Raw genomic sequence first — 18,148 nt, 5'->3', positions numbered from 1 at the left:
CCCCCCAGGCCAATCTCTGTGTCTAGACAGACTTATAAATAACATGGATCTAGGCGACTTGGCCAGGAGATTGGGTTCCTCTCAGTCTGCCTTCCTTATCACTGATGCCCTGTTCTCTGCCTCTGAGAGGCCTGTTAATATGGGGGTGTTTCTTGTTCTACTTTATCCAATGGGACTTTGTAATCCAACATGCTTGCCCTGAGGCGGGAGACGTGTCCTTTTCCCATCGTGAACAGCTGGTCTCTGTGACATTCAGAATATGCCAGGACTTTGGGATTATTTTCATAGTGGAATAGAAGAGGAGAAAAAGCTTCAGGGATACAAGAGGCGCAAAATAGAAGAGGCTTCATGTAGACTGGATTGAGCAATTTAGGAGTCAACTTTTGGTTGTTTCTACCAACAATTTTTGGTGCTCAGGACTTTTCTGGAGGAATAGGTCAAATCTTAAGCACTGCAGATAAAGATGCCAGCAGAGGGCTGGGGATATAGCCTAGTGGCAAGAGTACCTGCCTCCGATACACGAGGCCCTAGGTTCGATTCCCCAGCACCACATATACAGAAAACGGCCAGAAGCGGCGCTGTGGCTCAAGTGGCAGAGTGCTAGCCTTGAGCGGGAAGAAGCCAGGGACAGTGCTCAGGCCCTGAGTCCAAGGCCCAGGACTGGCCAAAAAAAAAAAAAAAAAAAAGATGCCAGCAGAGTACGGACAGGGTTCAGCACAAAACAACAAAGACAACTCAGTAAGCAGAGGCCCAAAGGATATGAAAAGCTAGGACTCAGGCTGAGCGAGGAGATACAATTCAGTAAAGGTTTCAAGAAGAAGGGCAGGTAGCTGGAATTTTCTGCCTACCTGTGTTTCTGCACAGGTGAGTAGGACAGCTCTTAGGCATAGGTGGCTACTCCTGAAGACAGGTAAGAGTGGCAGCTAAGACAGTTTGCCATAGCTCTTGTGCTCTTCAATCCAGACCATTGTCTGGGGTGTCTATACCCACAATGCTCAGGGAAGGCCTGATGTGGACCGGCTGCACTGAGAGAACACAGAAGGACCTTCCTTCCATACCAGAGCCTCCCCCACTTCCACAGACCCTGAGAACCTGGAGACTTGTGGTCTGAGTTCTCAAAACAAGAACCTTTTTCTTTTCTTCTGGTCTCCTAGAACTATTTAGAGGACAATGACTCTACTTTTAAATGTTTCTGACTCTATTCTAGATCCATCTTTTCATTGATTTTTTTTTTTTTAGACTTGCTTGTCTCTTCCCTTTCCTTCTCTTCCCTCTTCTCCCACTTTCTGGGGTGTCCCACTCTGCTTCCTTTTGTAACTCATTGTGCCTTCAGCATCCCAGTATTAGCCCAATTAAGAGGTGACTAGCGGCTGCCAGGCCACATCCCACCACCCTGACAACAGCCAGTGTTGGGAACTGTGTTGTTTGAGTTAATCCTGGGGCTTTGGCTGCTTCAGGTGACAAATTGCTTGAAATCTCCAAGATCACCTTAAAAGGTGGTGATCCAGTAAAGCTACCAGCACAATCATGTTCATTGCAGCATTGTTTACCAAAGCCAAGATATGGAATCAACCCAAATGCACCTCAGTGGATGAATAGGTCAAGAGAATCTGGTATACATACACAATAGAATTCTATTCTTCCATCAGAAAGAATGCTATTGTACCATTTGTAAGGAAATGGAAAGACCTGGAGAAAAATTGTATTAAGTGAAGTAAGTCAGACCCAAAGAAACATAGGCTGTATTGTTTCCCTATTTTGTGGTAACTAGAATTTTCCTATAAATCTACAAGTGAACACACTGGATGGTAAAAATAAAAACACACTGGAACATGATAAATTATGCAGGTCTGTAGGCATTCACACACAGTGAGACCAAAGGAAGATATTCCTAGGAGAGGAGCATGAAGGTGCAATACCTATGTGTATCTGATCATATAAAATAACATTTATTGAAATGAACTCCAGGAAATGGAAACAAGAGGTTTTTTTCCCCTTTGTTGCTGCTTTTGTTTTCTTTTTGTCTTATTTGTTTATTTACCAGTATTTGGGAGAGTAAGGAAGGTCAAAGGGTAAACAAATGCAGCAGTGATACTCACTAGACACTATGTTGAAAATGAACTATACAATTTGTGGGTGGGGATGGGAGAAAGCAAGGGAAGGGATGACATTATTTAAAAAGAAATGTACACTTTATCTCACTTATATAACTGTAACCTCTCTATACATCACCTTTACAATAACAATAAAAATACAAAAAAAAGCCAGTGCTGGTGGCTCATGCCTGTGATCCTAGCTACTCAGGAGGCTGACATCTGAGGATTGTGGTTTAAAGCCAGCCCAGGCAGGAAAGTCAGTGAGACTCTTATCTCCAATTAACTACCAGAAAATTGGAAGTGGCGCTGTGGCTCAAAATAGTAGAGCACTAGCCTTGAGCTGAAGGGCTCAGGGACAGTGCCCAAGCCCAGAGTTCAAGCCTCATGACCAACAAAACAAACAAATACATCCACAAAGCAAAAAAAGAAAAAGCGAAGAAGAAGAAGAAGAAGAAGAAGAAGAAGAAGAAGAAGAAGAAGAAGAAGAAGAAGAAGAAGAAAGCTGGTGATCCTTTGCCAAGTAAGGAACTTAGTTTCCCGGATGCTGGACTATAAGTGTGTCACAGTTGCTTTGAAATATCATTTATTCATACATTCAACACTTACACATGACAATGATGCGTCTGGATACTGGACAGACTGAGATGTAAACAAGATCTACTTCTAACTCAGAGCTCACAAACTGGTGAGCAGTCTTCTGCTTTTGTAATGGACTACAGTGAAAACTATTATATTAACAACATGAAAAAGACTTGGATGGGTGGATGAAGAATAAACCCATGGACCACCATTGTTTCTCAAGGTTGACCCCATCTTGAGTGGTTGCCACAATACAAAGCATACCCCACAGTGCTGATGCCAGGTAATTTTGACTTTGTCTGAAAACAGTCCATTTCCTTATTCCACAGGGCATAAGTAGCAAAACAGCATTAATCACTAGCTTCTTTCTACTGAGATGACCATGCAGATGTCTCTGACTCTTGGTGGCTTCCCTAGCCACTTTTTGACCACTGCTTATGAAAGGGCAGACTCAGCTTTCAGCCTTCCACAACACTATTTTGTAGACTGGTGGCTCACACCTGTAATCCTTACTACTCAGGAGGCTAAGATCTGAGGATTGCAGTTTGAAGGCAGGCCAGGCAGACAAATCTGAGAGACTCTAGCAAAAAGCTGGAGGTATGGTTCAAGTGGCAGAGTGAAAGCTTTCAGTGAAAAAGTCAAGTGAGGGCATAAGGTCCTGAGTTCATGCATACACACACACACACACATACACACACACATACACACACACACACAGAAGAAATATGGAAAGCAAGTTTCCATGAGTTTGTTTTAGAAAGAGGTAGATGTATATAAAGAATTAGAAAGGAAGGAGACTAGGCAAAGGTAGTAGGCTGGGAGTTAGCAGACTAGATGTCTAGTCCCAGTTATTTCACAAGTAAAAGGACACAAGTGTCTGGCCTTCGTTTTCCCATCTGTACAGTGGGAGTATAACAGTATTTCTCTGATGGTGTCATTGTGGGAAGGAGGTAAGAAAACACATATAAAATACTTTAGAACACAGGCACACCTGTAGTGAGGATGGTAATGAAATCAGACAGGGACAGCCAAGAACAAGCTGTGTGGCTTTGGGAAAATTACTTTATCCACTGCCCACAGCTTCCTCATCTGCCAAAGGAACGAGTTTCACAGGGTCATTTGGAATTCTGTTCAGTAACATTCCATAAGATCTACCCTGTTGGTGCCACCCTGGGTGTTCAGAGACGATCATGGGACACACACACACACACACACACACACACACACACACACACACACACACACAGATGACTCTAGCTGAAGGCAGAGTCCTTAAGAACTAGGTTCAGGACTCTGCGTGCTCAGGGATGGGAGTCCTGCAAAGCATGGTGGGGTGGCAGAGTTTGCCTGGGCTTTGATGGAAGGGTAGAGATATTTTTTGTTCCTTTGCCAATAAACACACGATCCTGAGGATAAAGGCCAAACCAAGCACCTTGGGCTCCTTGCAACTTGGTCCCAGCTCCTTTTCCCTGCGTCTCCACCATTTCCCCCTTGATTAGTGCTACTTACAGTTCCTAAAAAATGCTCCAGCACCTGTCCTTGTCTTCTTCCCATCTTTGCACACACCCGTGGTTTTCAACTGGGATTGCTCCCTAGGGGGCAGTAGTGAGCACAAGCCAGGCCCTAAGGCCAGATGGGGAGGGAGGATAGAGGGGATTGGGCATGGCCACTCAGCAGCCCCTTCATGAGTCAATTTTGCAAACTGGGGATGCAGGACCATAGTGGTGCCTACCTCTGAGCGTGGTGGAGGTGAGGACAGACTGATGGAATGCTGTCAGCTGGGCGAGCTGCCATCACTGACTAAACAGCAGCTGCGATGGACACTCTTAAGTCTGGTTTTGACTTAGTCACTTCCTCTGGGAGCGCTTTCTTGACACCCCAGGGCACAGGTGGACTCCACCTGTACGTAGTGTCTCCTTTTCTGCCTTGGCAAAGGCACCTGTCCTCTCTCTGCCTCCCCATCAGACTGCAAACCCCACCAGGCCAGGAGTCGGCGGCGGCGTTTGCTGCAAGGGACAGGTGGCAGGCCCTTAGTAAAAGATGAATGAATGACGTGGGGTGATGGTCCCTGGGATGCCGGGGCGTGGCAAGGTCTGCAGGTCACAAGCCTGAGGTGGGGTGAGGCGTAGGGAAGGACGGAATGGTCAGCAATTGGACTGAGGTAGGCAGAACTCGGTAGGAAAGAGGGACAGGGAGGGAGGGAGGGAAGAGCTTGGGTGTGTCCAGGGCAGCTTCCTCGCAGGGGCTGACCTGGGAGGGCCCGGTGTCAAGGGAGAGGATGGCACTCAACTTTGGCCAGGTCTGTGCCCTGGGTGGAAAATGCAGCAGGACAAGTCGGACCAGCACGCTCAGGCCCCGCCCCCGGCTCCGCCCCGGCCACGCCCCCGGCCACGCCCCCTCCCCAGCCCAGCGCTCCCGCAGAGCCCAAGCTGGATCTGCCAGTGGCCCCCGCCACCCCCGCGCAGGACGCGCCCGGCTGGCTTTTTCTGCCCGGGAGGAGCGCAGGTGCCCAGCCCAGGATCGACAGCGGCCGCTGCGGGATGCTGCGCTCCACGTCCACCGTCACCCTGCTCCCGGGCGGGGGCAACGCCAGGCCACCCGGGGCGCCCAGCAGGAGGGTGAGTAGCTGGGGAGGGAGAACCTCGAGGGTCTCTCCCTCGCTCTCCATCCTGGCCGCCCCCATCTGCAGGGATCTGGGGGTGAGGACGTAAGGGAGCCCGCTTCTGGTCGTCCCCCCCTCCCGCCCCCCACCGTATCCTGGGCTCGACTTTCCCATCCTGTCGGAGCCAGAGCCTTTGGCAGGAAGAGAGGGCTTAGGGGACTTTGTGGAATTCCCGGAGTTTCCCTCCCCTCTGCAAGCCGAGCTTATTCTTATTTAGTGGCACCGGTCTCAAAAAGTAAGGGAGGCAGTCTCCACCGTGAGACCCACAGGTAACGGGTGCACCCCAAACCCAAACTTTACTCCTCCACTGATTGGAGGAAAGCAGGCGCCTCTGGGCCCACCGCAGGTCAATCATACCGGAGTAGGGTTTGTCAAGCTGGGCACCTGTTTGTAAACCAGAGGTTGGCAGCTGGTCACCCAGGAACCAGGTTCTGAGGGACCACACTTGATGCAAGCCACTGTCTTCTTTCGGATTTTAATATTAGCACAGTGAAAACAGGGGTGCTCTTAAAAGCCCTGGGCATCCACTTAAAGCTTATTTCTTTTTTGTTGTTGTTGTTGTTGCCTCTTTTCCAGCTTCTTTAGATATTTTGTGAAAATTGTTTGGTGTGTCCTCCAAGATCTGGGGCTCAGAGCATACTGCAAGTGGCTTTTTAGTTCTCTCTTTATCAAGAGATTCGGTAGTTATCATCTGGCACCTCTCTGACGTGACTGAGACTTCTGTGGTCACATTTCCACAAGGTTTAGCCAAACAGGTGGCTAAATCCAAGCTCCTTAGGTACTGTTTGGTGTGCCTGCCAGTCTTGTAGACATGCTTGCTGTCACATACCTAAGCCAAGTGTTGGTGGTTATCTTAAGGGCTATCTTTACGTGGACAAAAAGTGTATGTTACTTTGGGATGTGGACCAAGTGATGGTGTGTGTGTGTGTGTGTGTGTGTGGTGTGTGTGTGTATGTTGTGTAACACCCACTTAAAGTTGACAGTCTCTGGTTGTTCAATCATTAACTTTATAAAGATCCACATCTAGCCCAGGTAGATTTCCAATCTCAGACCTAGCCTTATACAAGATGGGTATTCGACTATTTCTCCCCGCCCCCAGCCACCCCCGCATCCCAGGGGATCTTGGTGATTGAAACAAAATTTTGATTGAAAAAAAAAATGAAGTTGCTGAAAAGATAGTGTTGATCTGGGAAACTATTTCCCACCAGAGATGGGGTCTGCTTAGGGTGGTTAGTGGGATATTGTAAGTGGATACAAATGTGACCAGGAAACTCAGATTATGTTTTGGGGAATTTTTTCCCTTGGATATTTGCATGTACTTTAGTACCTGACCCATTACATGCTGGAGAACGGTTTGCCTTTTGGATAAGACTACGTCAACACTTTGGGTTGGAGGACTCTTCCATGGCCTGGGCGTTTTATAACTTGTTCTGGAAAGAAGATATCTGGAAATTCTAGAGTTTTCCCTATCTTTATGATTCCCAGCTCTGCCTGTGATTTTCAAACGTTGTAGGTAGTGTGTGTGTGCCTGTGTATGTTTGTGTGTGTTGGGGGTGGGGAGTTATGATCTACACTGATTAATCAGCTGACTCAATGAACACTTACAGATAGATCTTCTGCGTAGTGCAGGGCTGGGCACTGACATACACTCCACTCATGAAGGTAGAAATCATAAAACTAGCATAGTACAAATCAGTGATTGTTGGAGTGAAAGTTCTATGATGCTAAAAAGGAAGGTTCTTTCCAAGGCATCTGAGGGCCTCCCACCATAGGAGATGTGTTCTTAATCTTGTACCATTAGTAGACATTTGCAGGGCAAGGACATGATTGATACTGGCAGGAGAAAACTATCAGTTATCTAAGTAGGAATCTCGACAGATACAATATGACAATGCATATTGGACTTGCTTTGGGACAAAGCACTTATTTAAAAGAAAACATTTTTAGAAAAACAAGAACAGGCTATCTTGAAAATCCGCTTGTAGGAGTACACAGATGATCATGAAAAGTGTTCTTGAAGCTGGAAAACTTCCAATGTAACGTATCGTTCTCTCATTTCTCCCTGTTGGGGGCTCGATGATGGTCTTGAACAGGAACACACTGACCATCGTAGGAAACCTTCCATCCCATCCAGATGGTGTATTAGAGGCTGCGGGGGAGAGCCAGGCTCTGTTGGAACAGACATGTAAACCAACCAGGACTGGTGGTGACAGCTGACACTGAACAGGGACTTCTGGGAGTCAGCTGCAAAGGGCAGTGTGGCTGACTAGACTGTCACCAGTTACCCCTCACTCAATGGCCGCCACCTGCAGTTATACTTCCGCCTTATCTGAAATCGTGTCTCAAGAGTAAAACACAAAACAAAATAGGCGGGAGAGCAATTCCTGATGGCCGATAAACAAAACATAGAGAGGTGTTGATAAATGCCAACCATCAGGAGTTGTGAAATTGAAGAAAAAAAAAAAGTCTGCCTACAAACCAGTGGTGCGCTAAAAATAGTTTTATCTATGGCAACGGCAGGAAGATAAGTTGGGGAATAAACACAGGCAGAACGATGACCTTGGTGAGTCAGGGGGACTTTTTTTTTTTAAGACTGTCATTACTTCATGATTTTGAAGGGAATTTCATAACCAAACATTCGTGGACCTTTGAAATGACAGGCCAGTTTTCTGGCCAGGTTGTACGCTGGCAGCTGCTTCCTGTAGCCCTGTACTTTTGGTTAAGCTCAGGATTATATGTAGGCCGGTGGTGGATTTTCTCCAGTGCTGTGCTCTGTGGATGGTAAGAGACTGTTGGCTGGTGTGTGGTACCCAGGAGACTCCTGCAGCAAGGGAGACAGGTGACTGAAAGTGGTATGGGCCTTGCCAGCCATTACTCCCTAGTTAGTGCACAACTCACTAATGTCCCATGTTAGTCTAATGGGCTCAAATAAGGAATTACCCATAGCTGGTCTGTGAATGGGACAGGCAGGTTCTTTACCTCACTTCCTTTTCCCAGGAGACAGGAACATCTGTGCAAGTAAGACAGGCTCTGAGGGAGGGGCACAGGATGTATCTCTCAGCATCGGAGAAAAGAAGCTGGCTGCAGCATTTACTAGGGGAAGGGAGGGAGGTCCTTTACACACAGAAAAACTGGCTGGAGGGGGCTGGGAATGTGGCTTAGCGGTAGAGTACTTGCCTAGCATGCGTGAAGCCCTGGGTTCGATTCCTCAGCACCACATACACAGAAAAAGCTGGAAGTGGCGCTGTGGCTCAAGGGGTAGAGTGCTAGCCTTGAGCAAAAAGATGCCAGGGACAGTGCTCAGGCCCTGAGTTCAAGCCCCAGGACTGGCAAAAAACAAACAAAAACTGGCAGGCTTCTTTTAGTGGTCCTCCTGAGCCAGCCTCTTTAGGCCAAGTCGGGAGGTTTTGGAACTAGTACTCGCAGAGCCTAGTCCCCCCAAATGCCACTAAAAGTGATAGCTATAGATTAAAAAAAGAAAATCCTAACTTCTATGGGTTTTGTTTTTTGGCTTTTTCCTTCCATCTTGCTGTGCTCAGGGTAGGATGAACAGGCTTGTGTCTCTTAAGCAATCTGGGTCTTGAATGGATTCGGACCCAGGACCCCTGTCTGCAGGGCCTGGGAGAAGGCCTGCATGGAAGGTCCCTGTGGAGCTTTCTCCAGATGGAGACAGGACCCGAAGACTGGTGTCACCACGGAGCTCTGGTCAGTTGGTCAGTGCCTTCAAGCCAGTCACCCTCAGGGTTGTTGTCTAATTGGCTAGAGAACACTGAATGCTTTAGCTTGCGATAACGTTCAGTGACCTGCATTCTGGTCTTCACACCAGCCCTGTACTTTTCCGACATGCAAAAGAGTTACATATTGGTGTTTGCCTCTTTCCCTATTCAGATGAGTGATATTTCCTGAACCATTGCCAATCACTGATTGCTGATTCTTTCCTTTGGTTCTTTTTTTTTTTTGTGGTAGTGGGAATTGAACTCCTGGCTTTTCACTTTGCTTAGCAAGGGCTCTATCACTTGAGCCTTGCCATCCCTCCAGCCCTTTTGCTTTGGGATCATTTTTCAGATAGGGTCTTGCACTTTTGCCCTGCCACAATCTCCCTGTCACAACCTCTGCCTCCTGAATAGTTGGGATTACAGGTGTGCACCACCCTGGCTTGTCACGCTGCTGACTCTTGTTTATTCTTTATGGTAGAGTAGCACGATCTTTCTAAAATGCAAAATCCTGTCATCTGTCTCTTCTGCCTCAGGAGCCTCTGGAAACGTTCAGATCCCTCAGTGTAAGTTCTACCCCCTCTCCTCTGGCCCTCTGTTGTCCTTCCTGTCCTCCCTCCCCATTGCATACCCTCTCAAGGTATTTCAAATGACTTGCCATTTCCCTGAGCTTCCGATTCTGTTCTTTGCCTCTCTTCATGCTTCTCCTCCAATGAGGGTCATCTCTTCCAGGAGATCTGCCCTGAGTCCTCCCTCTGGAAGTGATTAAGGACTGGAGGAGATGGTAGGGGGTGGGGTGGGGCTTCCCTCCACGGGCCTGGCAGGGATAGGTGCTTGAAAAGAAGCATCTCTCCGGGGTCCTAATGAAGCCACGCTCACAATCCAGTTGGCAAATTCAAACCAGAGAGAAGAGCCTTGGCATAAAGCCAGCCCAGTGCCTGTGACCCACCTGAGCAGGGAGCAGGTGACAAGTGGATGGGAATGCTGGCCCAAGTGAGGACTTTGACAGTTCTGGGAAGGCCTCCAAATATTCAGGTTGCTTCATCCTGTTTCACAGTTGGAGTTTCATTCCTTGGGTTAAGTCAGGGTTTCTCAAGTGCAACCACCAGGAAGCTTCCATTGGCGGTATCCAGGCCTTCCTCCAAACCAACGGAATGAGGACCACTGAAAAAAGTTAAGAGCATCTGTTTCTCAGGAAACTTTGCAGGTGACTCTGATAAGGATAAGGATACTTCTCTAAGCATTGCTCCTTTCTCTTATGGCTTTCCTAGAACTATAGACACTCCCGGGACAATGTTCTCTGTAGGATGCAGGGAAGGGTGGTAATGGAGGCAGGGCTGACGAATCATAACTCCTCCTCCTCCTCCTCCTCCTCCTCCTCCTCCTCCTCCTCCTCCTCCTCCTCCTCCTCCTCCCCCTCCCCCTCCCCCTCTCCCCTCCTCCTGTGACCTGCAAAATCTGAAGTGTTCCTCTCTGGCCCTTTACAGAAATAGTTTGCCCCACCCTGATGTAGCTAATCAAGCTACAAGTTCAGGGTCACAGCTGACCTGAGAGGCCTAATCTAGATCAGGCATGCTCCGTTCCCACCGGCTGGCTCCCTGCTCTGACTGGGGAGAACGGTAGCCACACCCACAGGGGCCAGGCCTTCTGCTGCTAGTGGGAGCAGGGCAAGGACCCACAGACTGAGCAGACTAGACCCGAGAGAAATGTAGCTGCATTTAGCTAATTCCCTTAGAGAACTGCAAGGAGCTGGGCCACTTTCTCTACCCCTTCTCACCTGACATGGATTCCCCCATTCCAGGGGCCACAAGCTGAGGGTATGATGACAGGTGTATCCTCATAGCACCCCTACGCGAGGGACCTCTGCTTCGGCCACAGGCCCCCAGAGGACTCGCTGGACTCTCCAGCTTCCCTGAGTTGCAAACAAGGGCTTGGTTGTACCTTTTCTTGTGAAGGGTGTTAGCTGCCTCGCCATGTCTCCCAGGAGAGCTGGATTAGAGAAAGGAGTGGAGGAATCTCCAGGGAGTTTCAGGGATAAGTCTCCTTTGTTTTAGTTCAACCCTTTCTACCCCTGAAACAAAACAAAAATAAACCCTCACCAACATTCACGGAGCAAGCAGCCATTCTGCACTGATACTGTGCTCCACACAGCAAGGGCTATAAAGAGCTGATCTCTCCCTGTGGTTTTCCCTACCATCCACACTGCAGTGCAGGGACTACAGGAGGCATTCGTGACTCTCAGTTGCATGACTGACATGAACTCACCGCTGAACGTTAGGCTCTTCATCCAAACGTTTGGGTGATGGCTTCCTGATCTCTGACCCGAGCCTGTGCTTTTGTAGATTGTGAGAGCATCAGCTTCTACCCATTTGTCCATGTTCCTCTCCTCCACCAGTTCTGGTAGCTCAGGTTGTGGGCTACGTACTGTGAACACACCAACAGTGGTGCCTTTAGCCAGCCCAGAAGTGTGTCAGGCTGATGATGGAGTCTGCAGATCTGACCTGAAAGAACAGAGAGGCCTGTTCAATCCTCAGCTCAAGGAGCCTTCCTTTCCACCTCTAATTAAGACTAGGGTCCCCCCAGACTTAGGCATAAGAAACACTCACAGAATCTTTCTTGGGTGCCAGAAGCTGGTCTAAGCCTTTACCTGTATTCCCTACCTGAATCCTCCCAACAGCCCTTAGGGTACAGTATTTTACCACTAAGGTAAGGAAGCACCGGCAGTTAAAGTAGTTTTCTAAAGGTTTTCATACCCAGATGTCAGAACCAGGTGTTTCTAGATGACGAGCTTTTGGGGCCATGGTAGTTTGTTTGCCACCATGGTGCCCTCATAGCCCTTAAGAGGTATTTTTTTTTACAAGTAGTGAGTGCTTAGTAATGAAATATATTATGTCCAGCTCCCTGACTGGCTCCATTGCACGGGACTGTGGGTTACAGGGATGGTGGTTCAGCAGTGTTTGGGGTAAATAAGCTGCAGTTCTCCACACTGTTCAGATCTGAGTCAGCTGCTTGAGGGAGCCCCCGGCAATAAAGTGCCCTACCTGCCTCTCAGTACTTCCCTGCCCAGGGAAGAAGCTCTGGGAGTTCCATATGTGAGTATCGGGAGGCCGGGTGAATAGTGTCATAAAATGCTGAGATAAGCCATGTTGCCTTGATCATACTCAGGGAATTCCCCAAGGAGCAATGCACAGGGAGACAGACTGTGTCCTGTGTGTTCGGGAATGGGCCCAGGGGTCCCTTTCCTTAGTGTTTCTGTTAGGATTTCAGAACACATTCTAGATTCTGGCCTGTTCTCTTTGCTACTCTTGGAGCTGTCCTGTAGATTGAGGAAGGGTTGGGGTTTTTCTTCTCTCTCTTTCTTCTTCCCTGTCTTCCCTCCCTCCCTCCCTCTTTCCCTCCCTCCTTCCCTCTCTCCCTTCTTTTTCTTTTCTTTTCTTTCTACCTCTCTCTGACACATTCTTTACCAGTCGTTATTACGGCTATTACTACTCATTTCTTTCATTAAAAATGACTCAAAAACAGTCACAAGCATCAAAGAAATGTCATTTTTCACAGTGTCAACAGTTGGTTATGCTTCCTTAAGCAACTTAATAATGGTGTTCTTCAATGTTTCTGTCTGAGCACTTCTACTGAGCAGAGCAAATGGTGACGATGGGGACTGGGGGCGTGGCCTCAGGGGCTTGGGGGCGTGGCCTCAGGGGCCTGGGAGGTGTGGCCTCAGGTGTCTGTGCCTTTGAATCTAAACATTTTACTTACTTATTTTTATGCAAGCACAGAGGTTTGAACTCAGAGCCCCATGGTTTGAAATTAGAGCCTTATGTTCTTGCTTGACTTTTTGGCTCATTGCTGGCAGTCTTCCACTTGAGCCATACTTCCACTTCTGGCCTAATTTTGCTGGCTGATTGGAGATAAGAGTCTCACAGATTTTTCTGCCCTGGCTGGCTTTGAACCATGATCCACAGCATTCAGTCTCCTGAGTAGATGGGATTATGGGTATAAGCCACAGATACCCAGCTCCAAATATCTTAATTTACAAGCTCATTTTGTTTTATGCGTTGCGCTTTCTTTTAGGCTTTGTGTACCCCAAGGTACACATGGCTCAGTGTAGAGCACCATGTGTGAGATGAACTTGTCACCCATAGGAAGCACACTGAGGAATTTTAGCATTCTAGGAGGGCAGATGAAGAATGGGCTCAGCTAGAGGGAGGGGCCATCTTACTTTTGAGTGACTGGCTCTTAAGGTCCTTGCTCTGGAAATTAGGGGAGTGGGGATTACCCTAGGTTTACCACCTAGCAACCAGTACAGCTATCTATCCTCAGAATTCTTTTCATCTTCTCAAATTGAAATGCTACACTGAGTCAACAGGAATCCCTTTCCCTACCTCCTTAACCACTAGCAGCCATTGCTGTACTCACTGGTTCCATGAATCTGACAGCTCCCCAAAGAGGTAGAATTGTGGACTCTCTGTCCTTTGTGACTGGTTTAGTCCACCGAGCATACTGTCTTCAAGGCTCTTCCATGCTATAACATGTGTCCCAATCAACTTCTGTTTTAAGGCTGAGTGACATTCCATGGTGTATATATACATATATATGTATGGTTAATATACATATATACATAGACACATATCTATAGATGTATGGTTAATACACATAAATACATATATATGCATATACACACAAGTTGTTTCTCCATCCGACGCTGGACTATTTGGCTATTGAGAGTAATGACTATGAACACGGGTAAAGACACTTCAAAGCTGTGATTATGTCATATCTATTATAGAAATTTAAATATATAATCAGGCACAAAGCACCCTCCTCCCCCACCACCTGCAATCTTATGCTTTAGAAATAGTCATTGTGTACTTTTTGGCTTCTATCCCTGTGGCTACATTTTGATCTGCACCTGCGAAATGAGATTATACTATGCCATATTGTTAGGAAATCTGAGTCATTAAAAATGTTTTAAGTCTGTTGGATGCCAGTGGCTCATGCCTATAATCCTAGCGAGTTAGGAAGCCAAGAGCAGGACGATCCTGGTTGCAGGAAGACCAGGCAGAAAAGCTCATGAAATCCTATCTCAAAAATAGCCAGCAAAATACAGGGCAGGGGGCCTGGTTCAAATGGTGGGGCACCAGCCTAGCAAAGGTGAGGCTCAGTTTAAACCTCAGTATGATGAGGCAAAAAAGATGTTTGACATATCTGAAGCTACTCAGTAGTTTCTGTTTTGAGCAGCCAGCCAGGCAGAGGCCGGTCCAACCCTCACAGATTCTTGTAGGGACGGTATAAAGAGCCGCCCCCCCCCCGCCCTTGGTCATATGGGAGAAACAGACTGAGAAGCTCAGCCTCACCTGACTCTTCCTGCCCCAAATGCTGGTCCTAACAGGTCTGTCCTCTCCCTTTCTCCCAGGCCAACGTCTGCAGACTGCGGCTGACGGTGCCTCCCGAGGGTCCAGTTCCCGGGAACACGGAAAAGAAGATTGAGAGAAAAGAGCAGGTGATTGAGAGAAAAGAGCAGGTGAGCCACCTCTGGGGCCTCTCTGTGGTCTGGAACTCTTTTACCCCCCTCTCTCCCCCACCTCCCACTGCTCTCAGAGCTGCGTGATGGCTGCTCTGCTGATGAAAGGCCTGGACGGACCCAGCAATCTCCTCACCCAGGACCCCGACTGCTTTCCCCAGCCGGCTGTGCCAGGCTCCTGCTCCTGCTCTTAATTCCAGGGGAACATGGTGGCTCTTGTTGCCAATGACAGGTGCTAGGTCAAAGAAGGTGGCTCCCCCACCCCCTCCCAAAACAGCCCAGGCAGTTGAGTCAAAGGGCCCTTTATGAGCTGCTTGGGGCTGGGTCCTCTGGGTATCTGGGAGGAGTTGGCGGGCAGCCCAGCCTCGGGCAGCAGTGGCCCTGTGGGCCACTGCAGTGTGTGTGGAAAGGGCACATTCTGAGTTGGATGTAGGAGGAGTTCAGCAAACATTTGTGTGCCAATTCCTTCTAAGTGCCAGAAAGGCATTTTCTTGGCTGGATGTGGGAAGAGTTCGGCAAACATTTATGCTCTAAGTGCTAGGCCCAGGAAGATCAAGACTCAATCTTGTCCCTGCTTATAGGAACTCAAAGGTTTTCAAATGATACACACATAAATAAACAACGATGAGGTGAGAGTTCAGGTGGTCTGATCCAGTCCTATAAAATGGGCCCTGAGAACACAGAAAAGGTCCCAGCTGGCTGCTAGGCAGGTGACATTGAAATGCAGGCTTAGAGAATGAATAGGAGGCCCTGATTAGCTCCTGGACTATCCAATTGTAAGCAATGACAGGGCACCCACTGAATTCCAGGCATGTTTATTCTAGGCACTAAGAGTATAGTAGTAAATAAAGGGTAAATAGTAGTAAATAAAGGATATATATATATATATATATATATATATATATATCCTGTCATCTGCAAAACTTACCCTTCAGTTGGAATGAAGGTCACTACTAAGGGAGACCAAGTAAGAGAAGGGGATAGGAGTAACAGGAATTAGAAAGTACTTTTGATTTGCATATGTTTTATGTAAATATAAAATAAAACAAAACACAAGTCCTGGCTTGGGAGTTAGCCAAAAATGTGGTGAGGTGAACTCTAAAAATGGTGGCTTCCAGGTAATCACAGAGAAAGGACATGGTGGGCCAGGGTCTCCTGATGCTGGAGAGCCAGGTAGCACTTGAAGACCAATGCAAATCATATCTAAGGCCTGGGAGGCTGGTGTAAAAGTGCTCTGTACGGTCAAGATGGGAAATCTTGATGTGACAAAGAATAAGCATAGTAAAGGTTGAATAGTCATCATCTGAAAGTCTAAAATGCAGACCTTTCTGAACACTGACATGATGCTCAAAGCAGTTTGGGATTTGGGAGCATTTCTAATTTGGGGATGAGGGATGACCAACAGGTGAACCCTACGTTAACTATTTCAGACCCTACGTTAACTATTTCAGATCCAAAATCTGAAATGCTCCTGGTCCTAAGTGTTTTGGATACAGTGTGAACGTTATGATACAATGAGTAATAATAATTCAAAAGTCTCTGTAATACTCAGGTGTTTTTGAGAACTCCAAGGCTTGGGGCAGAAGCCACCTGGGTAGCATATGCTTCCTGATGCCTCTCGCATGGGGCACCAGGTGTGAAGAATAGGTGGCACCCCGTCTCAAGCACACTGGTGACTCACTGCAGAAGAAGTGGGGAAGAGAGGAGGAGGGTGGGGCTGTCTCAGGGTAACTATGTGGCTGGTCTGCGTGATTTCATCATCACGTCCTGGTCAGATTCCTGAGTTTGAGTCACGGGGAGCCAGAGTCCACACACCAGCCATGGTTCCTTGGAGAGGTCAATTCTTCTGATGTGGTTCCAATAGGTCTGCCCCTCCCTGTAACCCACCAAATTGTAAGGTACCAAGCATTCTGAATGACCCTTCCTGGTCAGATGACTTGGGGCCCTTTGAAGGAAGATCCAGGGGATTGGTGCTGTTAGGATTTGTTAGTAGGTCTTACTGACACCCAAGGAAGTGAAACGTCTCAAGATTCCTGGTGTCTGTTAGAGCTGCAGCCGGCTGCATCTTAGACTGGGCCTTATTGTTTGTGCCTGTCACGGAAGATGCGTAGCGTACATGGAGCAACTGGAATGCCACAGGATGGTGGGCAATGCTTAGACACCCCAGCCAGTTGGGCCATTCTTCTGCCCTTTCTCTCAAGTCATTGGAGAGAAGCCATCAGAACACATTGTGCCAAAGAGAGGATAAATGCCCAGGTGCAGGAACCATACCACATACCCACAAATTCCAACCGAGTCACGGGGACACATATTTAGAAGACATTCTGACATTCTCTCATCTTGATGGCTGGTGAGAACGAGGGTCTTTTCTTATTCATTTGTCAGATATACTTCTCCAGAGAACTTGATCAGTAGGGAATATGTTTATAAAATTGTTAAACCTTAAAAATCAAAATTGGTAGTAGGTAATTTTGAAATGAAATACCTATCATTTTCATGGAACTTTATGAGTGTCTATTCACATTCTTATTCAAATCGAAATGCACCATATTCCTATGTCCTTGTAGGCATGCACATATATATGTATATATACATATATACTATATATACATATATATGTATATATTAGAGAGAGATACATACACACATACATACAAATGCACCTGGAGTTTGAACACAGAGCCTTTTGCTTGTTTGATTGCAGCCACACCTCTGGCCCTGCCTTTTGTTAGTAAATCGAAGATTAAGAATCCAGGCTTCTGCTTGGGCTGGCTTTGAGCCACAGTTCTCCAGGTCTCAGCCTCTAGGATTATATCAATATCTAGGATTATAGGTGTAGGCCACCTGCATCCAGCAGAATATATACTTGGAGCTTAACGGGAGATGAGAGTCTCATGGACATTCTTGACCAGGCTGGCTTCCAACGCAATCCTCAGGTCTCAGCCTCCTGAGTAGCTAGGATGACAGGCGTGAGCCACTGGCACCCGGCTAGACAATATTTTTTAAGAGGTATGAACAGTTGGCATCGTGAATGTCCTTTAGTGACCTGTTGTTTGTTTCCAGATCTCTGGGAGCCCAAGTGGCAAGCACCAGCTGTGAGTGTGGATGTAGAGTAGGGAACTTTCACAGCCAGACAGTGTTGGAAAGAAGGAAGTCCTCGCCATCAGGTTTTACAGTCCCTTTTCTTGTGAAGCCTGGATGAATAAGCCTGCCAGTTCTGGTCCTTGGCGTGACTGTTTATACAACAGCCAGGCTGTTGCCAGGGGAGGGGTTGTGCGGCTGTGATTCAGAGCTGCAGCTGGGGCCGGCCTGCCCTCTGTGACAATGCGCAGGGAAACTGTGGTCCTGTCCAGGACAACAACCTTGGAGGATGGAAGAAGGCCTGGACTTCGGTCCTAGCCATCACACCAGTCATTGTAGTGCTTGGGCCAGTCAAGGCTCCTCTGGAGGGGAGGAGGGGCTCAGTTTCCTTTTCTAAACAATTGGAAATGTTACTCTAGTGTTTTCCAGTTTCTTTAGTGGCGGAACTCTTCTTGCAGACTGTTACAAGTGCCAGTGCAGTGGCTCAGATAAGGGC

At 47.6% G+C, this 18,148-nt stretch overlaps 1 protein-coding gene across 4 annotated transcripts in view; it reads left to right on the top strand.

Moving 5' to 3' along the window:
• The first annotated feature begins 5,108 nt into the window (after positions 1 to 5,108).
• The window catches only part of LOC125340342 (myocardial zonula adherens protein), a 67,429-nt gene continuing 54,389 nt past the window's right edge, over positions 5,109 to 18,148 (top strand). For 2 of the 4 annotated variants that reach the window (XM_048331851.1, XM_048331855.1), the window contains exons 1-2: positions 5,109 to 5,293; positions 14,464 to 14,571. In XM_048331851.1, coding sequence (XP_048187808.1) covers positions 5,216 to 5,293; positions 14,464 to 14,571 — 186 coding nt within the window. In that variant the 5' untranslated portion in view covers positions 5,109 to 5,215. Of the gene's footprint in view, positions 5,294 to 9,876; positions 10,044 to 14,463; positions 14,572 to 18,148 lie in introns of those variants that run through there. The other 2 variants (XM_048331852.1, XM_048331853.1) reach the window with 2 other exon arrangements.

The sequence above is a fragment of the Perognathus longimembris genome, chromosome 23 (genome assembly GCF_023159225.1).
Source record: "Perognathus longimembris pacificus isolate PPM17 chromosome 23, ASM2315922v1, whole genome shotgun sequence".
Taxonomy (NCBI): domain Eukaryota; kingdom Metazoa; phylum Chordata; class Mammalia; order Rodentia; family Heteromyidae; genus Perognathus; species Perognathus longimembris.
Note: the sequence above shows the minus strand (reverse complement) of the source record. Positions and strands in the feature narration are given on the sequence as shown.